Genomic DNA, 22,536 nt, shown 5'->3' with positions numbered 1-22,536 from the left:
CCAGTTGGTAGCACATTGAACAAATTCATTGGAGAAGACCTACACCATTTCCCAAAAATATTTGAAAAGGTGGGAGGGGCTTAAAATCAAAATCATCAAGGAAAAGATGCTTTAAAATCCATTACACCTAAAGGCTGGCAAGTACCCAAGGCTTTATGACCATACCCTAGGGTCTTAAATGAAGTGATTTCCGAGATAGTAGATGCATGGAATTATTGTCCAAAATTCCTTAGATTCTAGAAATGTCTTAATAGATTGAAAAATAGCTATTGTGACCCTTTCAAGAAAAGAGGGAGACTGAAAACAATCTGCACTCAGCCTAGATGTGATACTAGTTATGATATTGGATGTTAGTGATGTGATAAATCATATTAATTTTGAGCAGCAAAAGGTATTTCAGTTTCTGTTTTAACAACTGAATTGAATCCGTTGTATTAGCTTTATTGTCACATGCACTCAAATGAGTGCAGTGACAAGTTTGCAATGTTGCCACTTATGGTACCTAGGTTTAGATACTTCTATATTTGGAATAAAATAGAAAAAAATGATAAAATGTCAACAAGAGTAAGAGGATTTTGCTTTTTGAAAAGTACTCACTTTACAGTCCTTCCACCCCAGTTCATAACCAGGACCTGGCCTCCAGACCGCACCCAGGCCAAGTCTCCAGATCATGCCAGGCTTCAAAACTTAAGGCCTCACTTCTGTCCACAAAAGGACTTTGCTCCCTTCCCCCACCACCACCCCTATAGCACCTCCCGACCCTCTGCAGTCTGGAACTTGGCTTCCCCTTCCCCTCTGAGCAAGTTTTAAAGTTTTTAAAAAGTTGGAAGTGTTTGTTTTGGAAAAACAATTTTTTTAAAAAGTGAAGAAAATAGACCAGACTAACTACAGTACAGGACCCCCAGCCTGCCACCACGTTCATTCCAACTAGTTAGTATCTGATTTATAATTGCCGCAAAAGAAATAGGCCATTTGGCCCCTGAAGCCTTTCACGTCATTGAACATGATTATCGTTAATCTGCCTCAGGCCTCAATTTCCTTTCATGCTAGCATATCAGAGCCTTCTGCTCCCAGATATTTCACAAATCTCCCCTTCCTCTTTAAATACTTTCAATAATCCAGCATTCACCACTCTATGGGATAGAGAATTTCAGAGGGCGGCACGGTGGCACAGTGGTTAGCATTGCTGCCTCTCAGCGCCAGAGACCCGGGTTCAATTCCCACCTCAGGCGACTGACTGTGTGGAGTTTGCACGTTCTCCCCGTGTCTGCGTGGGTTTCCTCCGGGTGCTCCGGTTTCCTCCCACATGTGCAGGTCAGGTGAATTGGCCATGCTAAATTGCCCGTAGTGTTAGGTAAGATGTAGATGTAGGGGTATGGGTGGGTTGCGCTTCGGCGGGGCGGTGTGGACTTGTTGGGCCGAAGGGCCTGTTTCCACACTGTAAGTAATCTAATATTCACAACCATCTGACTGAAGAAATCCTTTACATCTCAATTTTAAATGAGTTTTCCTTACTCTAACTGTATTCTTTTGTTCAAAACTCCCTCACTAGTGGAAACAACTTTTCAACGTATAGCCAATCAATTCCCCTCATTTGAGTGTCAATAAGTCATAATGAATAACGGTTTAACCTGTTTAGCTGTTCTTGATCATTTAACCTTTCATTCTGGAAATCAGCCTGCTGAATGTCTTTTGAACTGCCTTCAATGCCAGTGCATTCATCCTTAAATGCAGGACCAAATCTATATAAAAACATATTCTAAAGATTTACCACCCTGAGTGATATTCCTTAGTGTACTAAAAATCATATTGCCTTGAGTTCTGATGATATGAATTGGTGTCATCTTAGCTAGTACATCTGTTAAATGGTACAGTTGATTTTCTTTTACAACTGAGGTGAAATTGTGTCCAAGCTCTCTTGATCTTTACCTTTCCTTCATTTCATTGTTAAAACATTGACAAGTAGAGGAAGGATTGAATTTTGTCATACGCTGCTGATTCAATGCAAACTCACACTTGAGAGCCACTTAGTTCAGGTACCAAAAGCTGCAAAGGTTTATGGAATTAAGAGAAATCACCATTCTGAGAGAAGGGAAAAGTCACAACTACTTTATTGTAGCTTTTTTTAAAGAAGTCAGTTTTCAACATTTATTAATAACTCTTACTGAATGAAATAACCTATATTCTAATCAAATCTTAATGCACTTTGAACAATATTATTAAAAAGTAAAACAGTTCCTGTTTTTATGTGAAATGAGGGATTCAGAAAGGAGAGAAATCAATCATAAATGGATCAGAGTGCAAATATTTTTGCTGATGAAAATAGGCATCACCAAAGCGAAATTCACTCGGGTGCCAATTTGTGCTTTTGGAAGTTTCCTGTTTTTCACTTGAATGCTAAAGATATGGAAGACTATAGGGATCCTGCTGCTGCCCTGAGCTGACCCTTTCAAAGCAAACCAGAAATGTTGAATTAAAAATATCTGACAGTTATCATTGTATTGGCAACTTACCAAGCACTAATATCTCAAATTATTGTAAATGTTCAATGTTAATACAGAATTATTTTAACACCTCTGTCCTGTGGTTTGTGACTATAGCTTTAGCTGAAATAATATTTTGCTAGATGAATAATTCAGCTATTTTTAAATTCCAAATGTATAATCTAATATCCCATTAACTTCAAATACCTAAAAGTATGCCAGTCTGTGGATTTTGCCTAATTAGGGACAAAATTAAGATAAATCTGAGCTCTGTATAATCATTAAAGAAACAGTTTAATTGATGGTTCAATTGGTAAATGTACTGTGAAATGTTACTGAGCTGTAAATCCGGAAAGGCTCAAAGTTCCGTCCCTTTTCTCAAAGTTAGCTAATTATTTTGTAACATGATTGTGTCTCAACTGCTCTCTAAAATAGCACAACAAACCAATCTTTTGTATCATGCTGCTACAAAATCCAAAAGAAGGAACAAAACTGAATAGACTGTCCAACGTCTTAAGTTTCAAAAAGTACGATGGTAATCATTGTTCAATTGACCCTGAGAAATCTTCCTTAATATCTGGGGTTTGTGACAAAATTGGGAGAGCTGTCCTTCATTCTGATGGAATCATACTCTGCAGACAATGCTATTTCCATCCCTGAATATATCCTATCCCGTCAACAGGATAGAATTGCTAGAGCTGGCAGCTCTTGGAGTCTTCGACGTTACTTCTGGAGCCCAGAAATCTCATGGCATCAACTGAAAACTGAGAATGCCTCCACGTGATTACAACTTGCCTACCTGGAGATAGACACCCCAACAAGCTCTTACAGTTCAATTACAACATTGGTGTCTACCTGACAATATGGAAATTGCCCACATATGTCCTATATGTACAAAGCAGGACAAATCCAACCCAGTCCCTATTTGTCAATCATCACCGAGATGATGTAAAGTGTCATCAACAGTGCTTTCAAGCAGCACCTGCTCACTGGCACCCAAATTGGGTAAAAGGGCTGAATTTACGAGGTCAGAGTGACGGCCCTTGACTCTCAGGCCGTATTTGACCAAGTGTGACATCAATGAGCCCAAGCAAAGTGGAATAAATGGTTATCAAGGGCAAAGTCTCTGCTGGATAGAATCATTCCTGGTATGTAGGAAGATGGTTGTAGTTGTTGAGGTCAGTTGTCACACCTCCAGGACATCTTTGCTAGAGTTCAAGTTAATGTCCTCAACTCCACCATTTTTAGTTGCTTCATCAATCACTTTCCCTCATTCATAAGAGATTACGTGTGCAATCATCATAACATTCCCAATATTCAGCACCATTCACAACACCTCCAATACTGAAGCAGACCATGTTCAAATACAGAATTTCTGGACAATATCCAGGGTTGGGCTGACAAGCGGCAAGTAACATTACACCCTACAAATGCCAGGCAACAACAATTTATAATATAAGACTATCTAATTACCACCCCTTGATATTCAATGTTGCTACCATCACTTAATCCCCCACAATCTGCATCCTTGCCACTGACCAGAAACTCAACTGGACTCTCCACATAAAGACAGTCGTTACAACAGCAGATCATAGGCCAGGTATACTGTGAGTAAGTCACTTCCTGACTCAAAGTCCACCTTCGTCAAGGCACAAGTCAGGGGTGTGATGGAATACTTCCCAATTGCCTGAATAGATGCAGCCCAAACCAGACTCAAGAAGCTTGACATCCAGGACAAAGTGATCAACTTTGTTGGCACTATATTGACAGGCAGCCACTCCTCCCTCCCTCTGATGCTGAATAGCAGCAGTGTGTACTGTCTACATGATGCACTGCAGAAATTTAAAGAAGTTCCTTAGATAGCTCCTTCCAAAACCACGATTTTTTCTATCTAGAAGGACAAAAACTGCAGATACATGGGAATGCCAGCAACTGCAAATTCCCCTCCAAGTCACTGACTATCCTGATTTGGAAATGTATCACTCTTCGTTCACTGTCGTTGGTCAAAATCCTGGAGTTCCTTTCCAAAAGGCATTGTGGATCAACTCATAGCACATGGACTGCAGCTGTTCAAGAAGGCAGCTCACAACAACTTTCTCAAGGGCAACTAGGGACCAGCAATAAAATGCTGGTCAGCCTGCAAATCTAGTCCCACAAGCGCATTAAAAAAGAATGAACATCCATACACCCACTCCCAGCTGGTTGGTAGGGTTGTGGGTCATGGGGATGGAGCTTCATGTGTCACCAAGAGTGGCTCAGTAGCACTGCTACTGGCTGGGTCCTACAGGACACAGCTGTTGAAGTTCATCCGCAATAAATAGTAAGGGAACCATTAGGCAGGAAAAAAAAATCCTTGAGCTTGTCCTTGCTAGTCTAACTGTTGCTGATGATTCTGTCCAGGATATTGCTTGTGCAGAAGATTTCCTGTCTTTAGTTGTGGATACTGCCTATGTGCAGCACTATGACCATGTTAAATGGGCCAGACTTTGAAAAGATCTAGCAAACAAGAACTGAGCAGCCACATGAGAATGTGGGCTATCAGCAGTAGAATTGTAATTGACCACAGTCTGTAACTTCATGATCTACTACCCACTGTACCATTACCATCAAGCCAGGCGATCTAAGTTGGTTCAGTGAAGAGTGCAAGAGGATATACTAGAGCCAGCAGGCATATCTAAAAATGGTGGCAGCCTTATGATGCTACAACACAGGACTGCTACTTATGTGCCAAATAGCTCCGGCTGCATTTAGTAAACAAGGTTATTCAATTAGGCAATTAAAAGATCTGTTCTAAGGTCTGCTGTGCTGTCCCATCAAGACATGGATGGTGGTTGAAAATTAAACAGGTAACAGGAGGTGGAGACTTCACAAGTATCACTGTCCTGAATGATGGGCAGTACAGCACATAAGTGCAAAAAAATAACTGAAGTATTTGCATATATTTTCAACCAGAAGTGTCAAGTGGATGATCCATTTCAGTGTCCTCCTGAGATCCTCAGCATCACAGATTACCGGTCGTCAGTCTATACCACATGATAAAAAGAAATGACTGAAGACCCTAGATACTGTAAAGATTATGGACTCTGACAGTAATCTGGCAATAGTGCTGAATGTGCTCCAGGACTAGTCTTACCCCAAGTATTTTTAACACAGCTGCAGCACTGGCATCCATCAAACAAGGTAGAAGATAGTCTAAGTATGCCCTATGCACAAAAAGCAGGATGAATCCAACCTAGCCAGTTACTGCCCCGTCAGTCTGCTCTCTATCATAAACCAAGGAACTGGAGGAGTTGTCAACAGTACAATGAAATGCCACTGCAAAGGAATAATCTGTTTACTCAATATAGCTTCTACCAGGCTCCTCGCTCCTCCCCCCCCCCCCCGACTTCATTACATTCTTGGTCCAAATATCAGCAAAAAGAACTGAACTCTGGAGGTGAAGTGTGAGTGACTATCCTTAATATGAAGGCAGCATTGAACCAAGAACAACATCAAAGAACCCTAGCAAAACTGAAGTCAATAGGAATTGAGGGAAAAGGTCTCTACTTGTAAATCATAAAGATTATGACTGTGGTTGTTGGAGCCCAATCATCTCAGCCCCAGAGCATCACTGCAGGAGTGTCCTCAGCCCATTCAATGATAACTGCTTCATTGTAAATAACTTTCCTTCCAGCTTCGAGTCAGGAGTTTAGGAGAATATTTCAGTTAGAAACTTGTCTCATTGACTTGCACTATTCAACATGATCATGGCTGATCTTGGATTTCAGTACTGCTCCTGTTCTGTCTTCCATTACATTTGATGCCTTAAGTCTCTACAAATCTATCAAAGCAATTTTGTGACTTGGCCTCCATATCCCTCCTGTGAGAAGAGAATTTTTTTTCTCCCCTTCATTCATGGCATGTCTGCGTCGGTGGTATCTACTGCGCAGAGGACGATTCAAAATCGAACATTTTACTGTGGGTCTAGAGTCACATGAGGTAAGGAGAGTAGTTTCCATTCCTAAAGGACATCAGTGAACCAGATGGGTTTTTCTGACTATCAACAGTTTCATGGTCATCATTAGACTCTTTATTCCAGATTTTGTTTTTATTGAAATCATATTCCATATCTACCATGGTGGGATTCAAACCTGGGTCCCTAGAATGTTAACTGGGTCTTTGGATTAATAATCTAGCAATAATACCATCACCAGTCCAAAAATGTGCAGGTTAGGTGAATTGGATATGCTAAATTGCCCGTAGTGTTAGGTGAAGGGATAAATGTAGGGCAATGGGTCTGGGTGGGTTATTCTTCGGAGGGTCAGTGTGGACTTGTTGGGCCGAAGGGTCTATTTCCACACTAAGTAATCTAATTTCATTCCTTAGTTTACGTCCCCTGCAGATATTCACCACCAACAGGATATGTTTGCAAAATCACGTTTGTGACTCCAGTTGCTGAAGCAGTCTGTTTCCATATGTCAAAACCTGTGCGACATCCAGGCTTGGGATGATATATAGCATGAATGTTACTCACTGCATAAAGGCCATCTTGAGCATGAGAGAATCTAACCATTGCTTTTATTCAATGCCATCACCATCACTGCTCCACTATCAATATCCTGGGAGATTACCGTTAACCAGAAACTAAACTGGAACAGCTGCCTAAGTACTGTAGCCACAAGAAAAGTCAGATACTTGAAATTCTGGGGCAAGTAACTCCCTTCCTGTCCACTGTATAAAAGGCACAAGCCAGGAGTGTGATGGATTATTCAGAGTCAAAAGGTGTGGTGCTGGAAAAACACAGCCAGTCAGGCAGCATCTGAGGAGCAGGAGTGTTGACATTTTGAGCGTAAGTTCATCATCAGGAATGTGGGGGAGGCACAAGGGGACTGAGGGATAAATGGGAGGAGGTTTGGGGGGTGGGGGGGGAAGGTAACTGGGAATGTGGTGGTGAGGTGTGGGGTGGTGGTGTCGGAACGAGGCATGGAGCAGATAGGTGGGAAAGGAGGTGGACAGGTAGGATAGATCAAGAGGGTAGTGCAAAGTTGGAAGGTTGGATCTGGGATAAGTGGGGTTGGAGGGGAGATGAGGAAACTGGTGAAATCAACATTGATCGGATTATTTCCCATTTGCCTGGCTGAATCAACAACAATAAAGCTTTACACCACTCTGGTCAAAGGAGTTCACATGATTGATATCCCATCCACCACCTTTGCAAATGTATTTTCTTTGTCATCTATGCAGAGTGGCAGCAGTGTGTTACCATCTAAAAGATGCACTGCATTCACTCACCAAGGCTGTTTCAATTGCATCTGCCAAGCCACAATCTTTACCACCCAGAAAGACATGGACAGCAAATATAAGGGAACACCACCATTACCTGCAAGCTTCCTTCTACAAATGCACCATCTTGACTTGGAACTATATCTCTACTCATTCACTGCTGGATCAAAATCCAGGTACTCTCTTCCTAATAATACAATGGATGTCCCTAACCCCAAGGAAGACTGTGATTTAAGAAGGCAGCTCACAGCCACTTTCTGCAAGGTAATTAGGAATTGGTAATAAAAACTGATTTAATCAGTGATGACAACATCCAGTAAGTGAAAGAGAAAATGTCTGCCAGTTATGGATAGCCAACAAATCCTGGCCTAGCCAATGATGATGTCATCTCATGAACAAATAATAGAAGCTGTACTTATGATCTAAGAGCTGTCAGTGACCCCTGACCTGACCCCGGACCCACAAATCCATGAGAGCCACTGGTTGTTTTGCCCTGATGTATCTCACTCTATAATGCATAGTTTGGGAAGCAATTTAGTAAAATAAAAACTTCTGGCACACTGCTTGTAACTCCTGGTATAAAGGATCAGTTGAGACAGTACTCAGGATCTGCATTTTACAGGGAGTGTTACTTCTGTCTAAAATGACCTGGTTGAACATAACATATTGAAAGTCCTGGTACAAGTGGATTGCCCTTACGTAAAAATGAAGATGTTTTACTTACCTTAATTTGAATTTTTCCAGAACTTTTCAACTTTGATTAAAGAAGCAATCACAATGCCCTAAAGAAAGGAATTGCATAGATTAGGCCTAGCATGGTTCATTTTTCTTTTCTTGTGTCATTGTGTGTCTCATTAATTATTCCCTGACAGATGATTAGCAGAGCATCTTTTCCTTGTCTACATCAGGTCTGAACCAGTATGGAGTCTTGGAAAGGTTGACTTATCTTGTAATTAATAATCACATATCTCCTCTTCTCACTGATCTAATACTGACTACAGGAATTTGAATTGATGCTTTCCAAATTAGATAAATGTGAATACACAAATATACTTCCTGCTACAAAAATGTTTAAGCTAATGTTTAAATTTGTACAAAATTGCCAATATTCTGTTCAACTTCGTTTTAAAGTATATTTTGTGAATATAGTGAGATCAGTAATGGGATTTTAAAGTGCATTGCATTGGTTTGTAACAAGATTTCACAAGCTTGCAAAATACAAAGTTTTATAAGTGAGAAGTCATCAACTCTGTAAAATAAGTATCATTTCCTGCTTTACACTCGAGTTTGCATTGGTGAGAAGCCACTTATTCTGGTGCATAAATTGGGTGTGAAGCCAAGCACTGACTCCAAAGTAAATACTCCTAGAGTCCTAATTCTACTTCAGTAAAAGCAAAATACTGCAGATGCTGGAAATCTGAAATAGTGCTACAATCTGCTAGTGAGAGACGGTTAACATTTCAAGTCCAGCAAGACGACTACAAAACTGAGAGGTAGAAATGTTACAAAGTAGATTGAAGATAGGGCAAAGAGTGGAAGAGACTAAATGTCAAAGATGTCCACAGAAAGAAGAACATAAGAACAGGAGTGGACTGTTGATCTTTTTGAGCCTGTTCTGCCATTCAATGAGATCATGACTGATCTATGACCTAATTCAATATGAATACTTTTGAATACTCTGGTATTTGTTGATGTTTCCATGTTCCCTTAATACCTTTGCTTAACGATTTATCTACTTCCAATACAAAATTAGCAATTGATCCAGCATCCACTGTCATTTATGGAAGTGACTTCCAAACATCTAACACAGTTTGTGTGTAGAAGTGCTTCCTAACATCTTTCCTGAACAGTCTGGCCATAATTCTCAGACTATGCCCCCTAGTCCTAGAATCCCAAATGAATGGAAGTAGTTTATCTACCTGTTTTTCCTGTTAATACCATGAAGACTTTGATCAGATCATATCTTAACCTTCTAAATTCTAGAGAAAAAAGCCTAATTAATATAATCATGCCTTTTAAATTAATCCCTGAAGTCCAGGTATCATCCCTTAAACCTACGTGTACTGTTGTACTCCCTCCAAGGCCAATGCATCTTTCCTAAAATATGGTGCCCAGATCTGTGCTCCTTATTCTAAGTAAGGTCTAACCGGGGATTTGTATAAAGCAACAAACCATTGGTCCAGAATGCAGTAATGGCAGAATAAAGGGCATCACTGTTTGAAAGCAGAAACATGAGTGCAAGATGCATTTGATACAAAACAAACTAGAACACAGTGTCTACATGATTTTAAATAGGACCTTTTTGAACAACAAAATAAATAAAGCAGAACACAAAACTATTTTGGTCATGTTATTGTCTTAACTTTACCCCATGGTATGTGTATTTACTTTTTAAAAAAAAGACTTGTTTCATGTACAACTGGTAATCTTTGTTTCCACATTATTATACCCTCTCCCCACAGCCATCACTTCCTGTCCTTTACACACTATCCAGCCAGGCTACCCATGAAGCTGTCCACCTCCTCTGCAGAATGTTAGTTTTTGATCCTGTGAGTATATTGTATTTTATACTGTAAAATCCTTGATGTGAAAACCTAGCCAGTCTGCATTCTCTATTACATTACAATACTTTAATAAAAAGTTCTCAACTAATACTGATTTCTTGAATAATGGTACTCAGTTACTGAACCTTAAGGTTACTATCTTGAGCCTCCTGTAGTCTTGCAATTAAGTTGATGCAATAATGTTGGGAAATTCTGTAGTTGGGGGTGTTCTGACCATTTTTCGCAGCTCTGCATATGTCATTTCAACTTCATTTTACAAATTACTCTTAAATATTATACCATTTGAAGCCACTTAAATGTCTTTCATAGAAAGTAATAGATTAGGCTGGGTAATTTAATATTGATAGCTATGGTTTAAATGAACTTTTTTTAACTTATTTCATGAGAACATCATCTTGAGGAAGGTGTATAATATTTCTCAATTCTCAAATCAAATTATAATAAAATTATCAAGTTATTCGATAAAGCTTTTGTTCCCTTATGCTGTAGTCAAAAAGAATCTCTGCAAAGGATGCCCTGGCTCATCCATACTTGGATGAAGGACGGCTCCGGTACCACACTTGTATGTGCAAATGCTGTTATACCACATCTACAGGACGTGTTTACACCAATGATTTTGAGCCCATCACTAATCCAAAATTTGATGACAGCTTTGAAAAAAACCTGACATCTGTTCGGCAGGTTAAAGGTCAGTGTAATTTTGAATATTATTATGTAGTTAGAGGGTTCTGATCTGAAGCCTAAAATTGTGTACTAGTTGTTTTTAACCAGTAACATTTTATTATTCTTGATACCCTTCCTCTTAAGACTGCTGTTGGGCTACTTATTTCACTATTCAATTGTCATACAAAGCAGGTCGCAAGTTTATCACCTCTTCTACTGAGGTTTAGTGGTAGAATAGTAGAACACTACAGTCAGTCAAGGTTTTCGCTCCAAATTAATTGACTTGACGGAAATGCAGATATGGGGTAATGTATCAGGTTGCAACACTGAATAATTTCTCAGCTTTGGGGCCATCCAGACTTAACACTTAGCTAATATAGTAATTTTCAGTTAACTGGTGTGGGAGAGGGCTTTTGCTATTCTTGCCTATGTAACTGTATTATAGCATTCTCATGAGTTATCGCATTCAGCAGAGAAACATTTAATGACAAACATATAGCTGGGGACATTGCAGTGAGGAAGTATGCTCAAATGTACTTTAGGTGGTGTATGGAATTGCTGCCTTGTCTGTTTTCCATTCCTGAGTTTTATCACCTTCCTGTGACTTTAATTCATGAAACAGAAAGCCATCTTGATTGAGTACTGAATGTTCAGTAATTCGCAAATTTGCTTGAAGATGTGTTGATAGAAATGTGCTCCAGGAGAAAGTGAGGACTGCAGATGCTGAAGGTCAGAGTTGAAAAGTGTGGCATTGGAAAAGCATAGTAGGTCAGGCAGCATCAGAGGAGTAGATGAATCAAAATTTTGTGCATAAGCCATCCCTGTTGAAGGGCTTATGCCCAAAATGTTGATTCTCCTGCTGTCTGACCTGCTGTGCTTTTTCCAATGTCACACTTTTCAACTAGAAATACATTCCAATTGATCTTAAAGAAATCACTGATGTTGGAGGTTTGAAAATATAGCAACATTTCCATCCAATTATGTTACAAATGTATGAAAGCAGCTTCATGTGACGATATTGTCAGTTGTCCTTGCACATAATTTCTTTCACAAGTCAGATATCTAAAAAATGCCTGGCCTCCTTTCAACTCTTGGGACATAACAACACAATTGATATTGAGACTTTTCTAGGTGAACATTAAGAAAACCAAAACTATTACTTTTGATCCCCAACTCCAATTCGGCCCACTTGTCACTAATACCATCCTCCCCTTTTACCACTTACTGATCCCTGCACTTCTTGGGCATATGCCTCAATTTAGACAAGCTTTCGAAGTACCCATCCTTTCCATCAGCAAAGCCACATGCTTCCATCTCTACAACATCTGCTCATCTGCATCAACAAAACTTATTGTTGTGCCTTTTTTGGAATGCCACTTTAAATTTCTTTCTAATGTCCTCCTTGTGAACCTCCCATTCTCCACCCTTCATTAACTCCTAAGATTTCTAAATTTTTACAGCTAATATCCAGTTCTGCATTCATGTCACAATTCCCCATTATCCCTATTCTGGACAATTCCCAGTTCACCCATAGTTAGATTTAAAAGCATCTGCCTCATCGTTAGGTCACTGGGGCCTTGGTATACCCTGTCTTTGCACTATTTTCCAGTTGTTTCATTTGGCATATGGCAGTTCTGACAAAGGGTCACTAGACTTGAAGTGTTACTTCTGTATTTTGCTGTCCACAGCTGCTGCCAGACCTGCTGAGTTTCTCCGGCAGTTTGTTTTTCCTTTGGATCTCCAGCATCCACAGTTCTTTCGTTTCATTTAAACTTTTTTTATAAACCCCTCAGTCCTCTGACTGTGACTTTTTATATTTGCCTGCTACCTTCATCCCGCTAGTGGTGATAGACATTGACTGCCTCTGTCCAATTCTTTGAAAGTCCCCCTCAAAGCTCATACACCTGTCGTCTACTACTACTACTACTACTACTACCACCACCAAGCTCTGTTTGCACCTCTTAATGTCTTCCTTCTTGACCTGCCCTGTGTTCCTTTTATGTTTTCATTTATATCTGAGAATGCCCCCAGCCAGTTTTCAATATTAAAACATTTAATAAGTGTGTGTCAGGAACTTGCAGGATCATACTTTATTATGTTCTGAAGTTCCAGTGCAGATTTAGCCTTAATGATGCAGAGGTTTATATGTATATAGTTAACAGGTCCAATTATTTACATCTTAAACCACAATGGCTTAAACAGCAGGAAGTTATATTGTTATGACAATATATTTCATTTTCTGCTCTACAGAGCTCATTCATCAATTCATTCTGGAACAGCAGAAAGGGAACAGGGTTCCACTATGCATCAACCCACAGTCTGCTGCATTTAAAAGCTTTATCAGGTATGATGCAGGCATTTCTTCGATGTATTAATGGTTTCGCTATTAACAGCTTATTGTCTTTGGTGCGGGATAGTTGTTTGCAGGCTGATGTTGAATCCTGTTAGGTCGTGAGGAATAACAGTTTTGTTTACCTAGATTAAGTGAATTAATTGAGGAACTAATGATTTTTTTTAAAACAAAAGCTTGTGTACTTTATCCTAAAACTTGTACACATCAAATTAAAACCACCACAAATTATTTAATTTTAATTTGAAAAAATAGTCTTTTAGAAAGGTTGTCTATAAATCTTATTTAAAAATGATTCATGGAATGTGGATGTCCTGGCTAGGTTAGTGTTTATTGCTTGTTGCTAGTTGTCTTTGACAAGGTGATTAGATTAGATTATTAGATTACATTACAGTGTGGAAACGGGCCCTTTGGCCCGACACGTCCACACAGACCCGCCGAAGCGCAACCCACCCATACCCCTACATTTACCCCTTACCTAACACTATGGATAATTTAGCATGGCCAATTCACCTTACCTGCACATCTTTGTACTTTGGGAGGAAACCGGAGCACCCAGAGGAAACCTACGCAGACATGGGGAGAACGTGCAAACTCCACACAGTCAGTCGCCTGAGGTGGGAATTGAACCTGGGTCTCTGGCGCTGTGAGGCAGCAGTGCTAACCACTGTGCCACCGTGCCACCCAATGGTGGTGGTGAGCTGCCGCCTTGAACTGCTGCTGTTCATTTGCTGTGGTTAAACCCACCGTGCCATTAGGGAGGGATATCTGTGGTGTTAACCCAGTGGCACTGAATGAAGAGTAATGTAATTGCAAGTCAAGACAGTGGCTGAGAGGTGAATTTGCAAGTGTTGGTGTTCCTATCTATCAGTTGTCTTCGTCCTTCTAGATGGTGCTAGTTATGAGTTTGAACAAAGATGTCAAAGCAGTCTTAATGAATTTCTGTAGTGCATCTTGTAATGATACACAACGCTGCTACTGAACATCAGTAGTGGAAGGAGTTATGATGTGCCAATTAAGGAGGCTGGCAAGCTTGAGTGTTGGTGCATCTAGGCAAGTGGGCACTATTCCATCACTGCTTTTGCCCGAAACGTCGATTTCGAAGCTACTTGGATGCTGCCTGAACTGCTGTGCTCTTCCAGCACCACTAATCCAGAAACTATTCCATCACAGCCAATTTATGTCTTGTAGGTGGTGGACAGGCTTTTGGGAGTCAGGAGATGAATTACTTGCTACTGGAGTCCTAGTCTCTGACTCCCTCTTGTAACCACAGAACGTACTTTGCTAGTCTAGTTCAGTTTCTGGTCAATGGTAAATTCCAGGATATTCATAGTGGAGGATTCAGTGATGGTAATGACATGGGGTGGTGATTAGATTCTTTCCTGTCAGGACGACTTGTTTCAAATGTTACTTGCCACTTGTCAGCCCAACTCCGGATGTTATCCGGACCTTGTTATGTTCAGCATCTGAGAAACTGCAAACAGTGCTAAATATTGTGCTGTCATCTGCGAACATTGCCACTTCTGACCTTTTAAGATTAAAAAAAATCATAGTTGTGTTCAATGAGGAATCCCTGCAGAGGTGACCTGGAACTGAGATGACAGACCCCGAGCAATCAAAACCAGCTTCCTTTGTCCAGTCTGACTCCAACCAGCAGACAGATTTCCCCAAATTCCTGTTGACCCAATTTTGCTGGGTCTCCTTGATGCTACACTTCATCAAATATGGTCTCGATTTTAAGGGCACTCACATCACCTCTGTAATTAACTCTTTTGTCGATGTTTGAACTAAAGCTAAAACTCAGGAGCTGAGAGGCCCAGGCCAATCCCCAAACTCCGCTTCCATGAAATTTTTGCTAAGCAAGTGCTTCTTGATAGTATTGTTTATTACACCTCCTTTCCCTTAACTGATGATTTGAAAGTAGATTAGTTGGGTGCTCATTTGCCAGGTTGGATTTGTCCTGTTCTTTGTGTACAGGACATATCTGAGAGTGTGTCCACATTATTGGATAGATATCAGTGTTGTAACTGGAATGGAAAAGCTTGGCTAGGGGTGCAAAAAAACTCTAGAGCTCAAGCCTCGAATGTTATCAGCATACCTAATCTTTTACAGCATTCAGTTCTTCTGTCTGTTTCTTAATATCATGTGGAGTGAATAGAATTCGCTGAAGCCTAGCATTTGTGATGCTGGGATGCAAGAAGATACTGGGATGAATCGTCCACTCAACACTGGCTGAAGGTGAATGCAAATGCTTCAGCCTTCCCTTTTGAAGAGAAGGGATATTTTATAAAGCCTCTTCCTCTTGTTTAATTTTCCGTCACCGTTCATAGTTGGTGGCAGCATTGAAGAGCTTAGTTCTCATCCATCTGTAGTGGAATTGCTTATTCTACTTTAAATGTTTATCACTTGCTGTTTGGCACATGGCTAATCCTATTTTGTAGCTCCACCAACTTGACACCTTGTTTTTAGGTATACCTGGTGCTGCTCCTGATATGCCACTATGCCCTCCTGCCCTTTGCGTTAAACCAGAGATGGGCCTGATGGTAATGGTAGAATGGGGGGAATATGCTGAAGTATGAAGTGCAGATTATGTTGGAGTATAATTCTGCTACTACTAATGACCCACTGCACTTCACAGATGCCCAAGTATTAAGTTGCTCGATCTGTTAGAAATATCTCATTCAGCACAGTGATAGAACCACACATGATGGCTGGTATTCTCAGTCTTGCTAGCTGTAGACAGACTTCATATTTGCTTGGATTAATCTTGTATCCCAAAGCTAATACCTAAAGATTTGTGCTGGAAAACAATCACTTAGTTTGTTTCTGTTTTTCAATTATCAAAGATTTAGATAAATTGTATAGAAGGTGTGAATATCAGCAGTCTTTTTTTACTGACTTTGTTGGGGTGGTTGCAAGGACAGGTGCAGACAGTGCAAAACAGAAAATGTATTGAAGCATATGCACCAATAACTTTAGGCAATAAATGTTCAAAATATGGGTTCAGTGAGTCATAGAGATGTACAGCATGGAAACAGACCCTTCAGTCCAACACATCCATGCTGACTAGATATCCCAACCTAATCTAGTCCCATTTTCCAGCACTTGGCCAATATCCCTCAACCAGATGCCTTTTAAATGTTGCAATTGTACCAGCCTCCTCCACTTCCTCTGGCAGCTCATTCCAGATGCACACCACCCTCTTTGTGCAAAAAGTTGCTCCTTAGGTCTTGCATCTATTTTCCCCTCTCACCCTAAACTATGCCCTCTAGTTCTGGACTCAACAACCCCAGGGGAATGACGGTTTATGCTATTCATGCTCCTCATGATTTTAAACTTCTATAAGGTCACCTGTCCGCCTCCAAAGTTCCGGGAAAACAGCCCCAGCCTATTCAGCCTCTCCCTATAGCTCAAATCCTCCAATCCTGGCAACATCCTTGTAAATCTTTTTTCTGAACCCTTTCAAGTTTCTCAACATTCTTCCGATAGGAAGGAGGCCAGAAGTGCACGCAATATTCCAACAGTGGCCTAACCAACATCCTGTGCAACCGCAACATGACCTCCCAACGCCTGTACTCCATGCACTGACTAATAAAGGAAAGCATACCAAACGCACCCTTCACTATATCCTATCTATCTGTGACTCCATTTTCAAGGAGCTATGAACCTGCACTCCAAGTTCACTTTGTTCAGCAACACTCCCTAGGACCTTACCATTAAATGTATAAGTCTTGCTAAGATTTGCTTTCCCAAAGTGCAGCATCTCACATTTATCTAAATTAAATTCCATCTGTCACTTCTCACCCGACTGGTCCATCTGATCAAGATCCCATTGTAATCTGAGGTAACTTCTTTGCTGTCCACTACACCTCCAATTTTGGTGTCATCTGCAAACGTACTAACTGTACCTCCTATGTTCCTATCCAAATCATTTATATAAAGATGATGATAAAGTGGAGGGTCCAGCACCGATCACTGTGGCGCTGCACTGGTCACAGGCCTCCAGTCTGAAAAACAACCCTCCACCACCACCCTCTGTCTTCTACCTTTGATCCAGTTCTGTATCCAAGTGGCTAGTTCTCCCTGTATTCCATGTGATCTAACCTTGCTAACCAGTCTCCCATGGGGAAGCTAGTCGAACGCCTTGCTGAGTCCATATTGATCACGTCCACCGCTCTGCCCTCTTCAGTCCTCTTTGTTACTTCAAAAAACTCAATCAAGTTTGAGAGACATGATTTCTCACATACAAAGCCATGTTGACTACCCCTAGTCAGTCCTTGCCTTTCCAAATGCATGTAAATCCTGTCCTCCAGATTCCCTCCACAACAACTTGCCCACCACCACTGACGTCAGACTCACTGGTCTGTAGTTCCCTGGCTTGTCCTTACCACCTTTCTTAAAAAGTGGCACCATGTTAGCTACCCTCCAGTCTTCTGGCACCTCACCTGTGACTATCGATGATACCAATATCACAGCAAGGGGCCCAACAATCGCTTCCCACAGTTCTAGGATACCCCTGATCAGACCCTGGGGATTTATCCACCTTTATGCGTTTCAAGACATCCAGCACTTTCTCCTCTGTAATATGGACATTTTTCAAGATGTTACCATCTATTTCCCCACATTCTATATCTTCCATGTCCTTTTCCACAGTAAACACTGATGCAAAATTCTCGTTTAGTATCGTTACCCTTTTGCCCTTGATGTATTTGTAAAAACCTTTGGATTCTCCTTTAGCTTTGGCAAATCGAGTTATCTTATGTCCCCTTTTTGCCCTCCTGATTTCCCTCTTAAGAATACTCCTACTGACTTTATACTCTTCTAAGGATTCACTCCATCTCTCCTGTCTATACCTGACGTGCTTCCTTCTTTTTCTTAACCAAACCCTCAGTATCTCTAGTCATCCAGCATTCCCTATACCTACCAGCCTTTCCTTTTACCCTAACCAGGAATATACTTTCTCTGGACTCTCTCTTTATCTCATTTCTGAAGGCTTCCCATTTTCCAGCCGTCACTTTTACCTGTGAATATCTGCCCCGTATCAGCTTTTGAAAGTTCTTGCCCAATACTGTCAAAATTAGCCATTCTTCAATTTAGAACTTCAACTTTTAGATCTGGTATATCCTTTTCTATCACTATTTTAAATCTAATAGAATTATGGTCACTGGCCCCAAGGTGCTTCCTCCACTGACACCTCAGTCACCTGTCCTGCCTTATTTCCCAAGAGGAGATCAAGTTTTGCACCTTCTCTAGTAGGTACATCCATATACTGACTCAGAAAATGTTTCTTATACGCACTTAACAAATTTCTCTCCATCTGAACCTTTAACACTATGGCAGTCCCAGTCGATGTTTGGAAAGTTAAAATCCCTACCATAACCACCCTATTATTCTTACAGATAACTGAAATCTCCTTACAAATTTGTTTCTCAATTTCCCGCTGACTATTAAGGGGTCTCTCATACAATCCCAATAAGGTGATCATCCCTTTGTTATTTCTCAGTTTTGCCCAAATAACTTCCCTGGATGTATTTTTGGGAGCATTCAGCTGTTCAACTGTAATGCTATCCCTTATCAAAAACGCCACTCCCCCTCCCCTCTTGCCTCCCTTTCTCTCCTTATTGCATTTGTATCCTGGAACATTAAGCTGCCAGTTCTGTCCATCCCTGAGCCACGTTTCTGTAATTGCTATGATATCCCAGTCCCATGTTCCTAACTATGCCCTGAATTCATCTGCCTTCCCTATTAAACCTCTTGCATTGAAATGAATGCAATTTAATTTATCAGTCCCTCCTTGACCTCTGCTTCTGTTGATTTGCAGAATTTCACTCCTGGAAGAAGGAAATTGTATTTTTAACTACTTCCTTCTTCAATTCCACATATTGTCTGATGTCTTTGGTAGTGACTATTATTTATACCTGAGTATGAATATTGACTTGCTTTTTGATTGTAGAAGGCATCCCACTTGCACTCTGACATGTTACTCTCACCCTGTCACAAAGGCACATTTCCAGTGGAATCTGTGAATTGTGACCATGAGTGAAAACCCTTTCCAACCCACAGAATTAAGGCTAATTATTTACTTGCCAAACAGCCATAGCTGAGTTCCCTACAAAGACATGGTTCAACACATGTCTAACTCTGCTGTTTATTGTTCAGCATCAAAGAGTTGTAAGCAAATTTCTAGCCTTGCATTTGATAAGAAATTATAAATTTTGAAGTCTACATTTGACATCAAATATTTTAAAGTTGAGAGCCAATGTTGCATTGAAAATGAAATATTTGACCTTTAGTAGTATACAAAAGATATTGCAGTTCTAGTTAGTAATAAAGGATGACTAATTTACTTTTTTAAATCTGCATGGTTGAAGGGTAGACTAAAAGTCTAGTCTGTCATTTTTCCAGTTTTAGGGTTTAGCAACATTTTGGACAAATGCCTCAATTGCATCCCAAATGTGATTATTTTCTCAATTTTTAGCAAAATAATGCATTCACAACATTGATACTATTTATGTTTCCATTCAATATATTAAAGATATTTGCAGGAAATCACTTTTGATGATGGATTTTCAAATTTTGATTTTAATTACTTAAGTAAGGTGTAGTGTTTTGAATTGGTTTGGTATTGACTTATCTGTTAGCTACTTACAATGCAATAAACTGTCCTTGGTTAATTTCCTTAACCACTGAATGTAAATAATTAAGCTCAATATTAAAATTTTACAAGAAAGCTGTATATCAATAGTTTTCAAACTTTTTGGTTAAGATCATTCTTCAAACAAATTAGCAATTTATATGCAATTTATAATATCCATATGTAGTGTGTTTTAACACTTTAATTTAAAAATTAGTGAGATGGGTATATCCACTTCTCACTGCAGTCTGTTGGTCTATGGTGTGACATTTTCCACAAGCTACTCCTGCCTTGCACTAACCTTGCCTCCAGCCACCATTTTGGTCATCTATTTTTGACCATCATAATACCCTCCACCCTACCTGACTAGACCAGTGTTCTCATCCATTGCAGTGGCACTGATTACTTCATGCCTTCCTAAATCCCAAGGTGACCTCAGACTCAGTTGGTAACACTTTTTTTTTAACTGCCTAGTTGGAAATGAGCGATATGAAATGAATATGTATAAGTTTTTAATGTACCTGCCACTGTATTTTCACTGTAAACCCTGAAAGTTTATTTTGATTTTTTTTCATTTGTCCTTTCAACAGCTCCACAGTTGCTCAGCCCTCTGAGATGCCCCCATCTCCACTGGTATGGGAGTAAGTGGAAGAAACTACTGATGACAAACATTTTAGGTTCTCACTAGAATCTAAAATTTGCAGTACATTTATGTCGGGACAAGTGTGTAATTTTACTTATAAAAATTTCTAAAAAGTTTTAAAAAACCACTGAATTGTAAAGAATATACTTTTAGGAATATGCTGGACTTGTATTTTTTAGGGATTAAATTGGTGGTTGTGCTTTGAAATAAAGCAGCTTTAGCAAGAGCTGCACAGTTTGTATGTATTTATGGAACTGTGTGCAGCCTTCACTTTTTGGGCTTTGGAAAAACAAAAGCTGCACTAAAATGAGCTGGGTGTCTTGGCTTTAAGTGGGACATGGAACAGGCATGTACAGGATCTCTAAGGAATCAACGCTCAACCATTCCTGAAGACACTTTGAACTGAGACTGGCTAAGAATACAGAGTTTCTGCCGACCAATCATGATGTCATATCAGTTGATAAGGCTGTTTAATGAAATGGGCATGTCACCTGACAGATCAATTCTATAGCTTCTCTTCAGAGCTGTGACAGTGGTTTGCTGTTGTTCGTATAACTTTGTGATTAGGAAGAGATGGAGTGAGTGTGAATTTATCACTAGCAGAAGTAATTTATGTTTCCCCAGTCCCTTAATTATATTTAACCAATTTTTAGAAACATTTTGTTTTATTTCTGCAGTCAAACCTCAAGCATGCATCATCCCACATTACTTGTGTATATAGGTCCAGTGTTGGGTAGATTTTAAAAGTCTTGACATTACTGTATAGAGGAATTAGCTTGCACATTTTAGGTCTGTGAAATATTCCGTGAAAGTTATTTTCTGCACTGGACAGTGTAACAGGAAAAAAAGCAGCACATAGGCGATTATGTTAATTGTGTCTTGTGTCTTTAGGCAGAACTGTGTGGAAGTGTTGATCTGAAACGTCACAGTAGTGCAGTTTTAATATCCTTTCTGACAAATCCTTATCTACTGGAACACTGAACTATTCTGTGTATATGTATATATGAACAGAAATTGAAGGCTCTACCTCCAGGAGTATACAACTTGGTTTGTTTACCTCCACGTTTTTTTAAAAACAATTCAGCGTGGGGATTTAAAACTTGAATGTCCCTTCCAGCTTTTATATTTAAGAAAAAAGATTTTTCACATGTACGAAGGAACCTTTATGGATTGTCTTAAATACACAATTGTGTTCAAAGCTGAGAATATGACCCCAGGCTCGGTCATCATTACTTGACTGTTAAATAACTGTAGTTCATATCTGTATTTAGCATTGGACTCTTGCTGCGAGTGACCCAGAGCAAAGGTGTGCACAGATTTCAGTTAGATCCCTAATATTTTATTCCTTTTAAAATTTTAACTTAAATGAAGTAACGGCTTGCTGTGGCAAAGACTCGTCATGCTGGAAATTGCATCTATTTACAATTAGGAACAATTAAAAACAATTAAGAGGTTTATGAATTGTAAAGAAAAAGTTTTTAAGCCTCCAGAGCTTTAATAATAAATTAAGTTTTAAAGGCTTGTATTTGAAGATCTGTTTTCAGGAAACAGGGCAAGAAAAGTCCTAAGAGCCTGCTGAGAAACCAGTTTCAAGACTTCACCTGAGGTTCATCGTCCTATGTGACACATTTGCCGGTCACTTTGTACAATGTAGATTTGAAGTACAGTGGTGGAAATTCATTAAATGTGACATTTAAAAGAAAATCAATGTGGTACTTAGTCAGTTTGTCATTTTAATATTTAGTCATATTCTCTCATGTTCTTTCTCAATTTGTGGTTTCTGTATCTAGCTATTGACAAATTTCTTTTGAGTTTGGTTGTGTTATTATTTTATAATGTAGAAAAGAACATAAAGATATTATTGTATGAAAAAGGCCATACTAAAGAAGGGTCACTGTACCTGAAACATTAACACTGATTTCTTTCCACTGATGCTG

At 39.8% G+C, this 22,536-nt stretch overlaps 1 protein-coding gene across 2 annotated transcripts in view; it reads left to right on the top strand.

Moving 5' to 3' along the window:
• Positions 1–22,303, top strand: part of LOC140491543 (serine/threonine-protein kinase NLK-like) — a 189,567-nt gene extending 167,264 nt beyond the window's left edge. For both annotated transcript variants that reach the window (XM_072589871.1, XM_072589870.1), the window contains 4 exons: positions 10,208–10,294; positions 10,799–10,997; positions 13,223–13,316; positions 20,547–22,303. In XM_072589871.1, the coding sequence (XP_072445972.1) occupies positions 10,208–10,294; positions 10,799–10,997; positions 13,223–13,316; positions 20,547–20,601 (435 nt within the window). In that variant the 3' untranslated portion in view covers positions 20,602–22,303. The remainder of the gene's footprint in view (positions 1–10,207; positions 10,295–10,798; positions 10,998–13,222; positions 13,317–20,546) is intronic.
• The last annotated feature ends 233 nt before the right edge of the window (positions 22,304–22,536 follow it).

This window comes from Chiloscyllium punctatum, chromosome 19, assembly GCF_047496795.1.
Source record: "Chiloscyllium punctatum isolate Juve2018m chromosome 19, sChiPun1.3, whole genome shotgun sequence".
Taxonomy (NCBI): domain Eukaryota; kingdom Metazoa; phylum Chordata; class Chondrichthyes; order Orectolobiformes; family Hemiscylliidae; genus Chiloscyllium; species Chiloscyllium punctatum.
The sequence above is the reverse complement of the archived record's forward strand: the minus strand, read 5'-3'. Positions and strand labels throughout refer to the sequence as shown.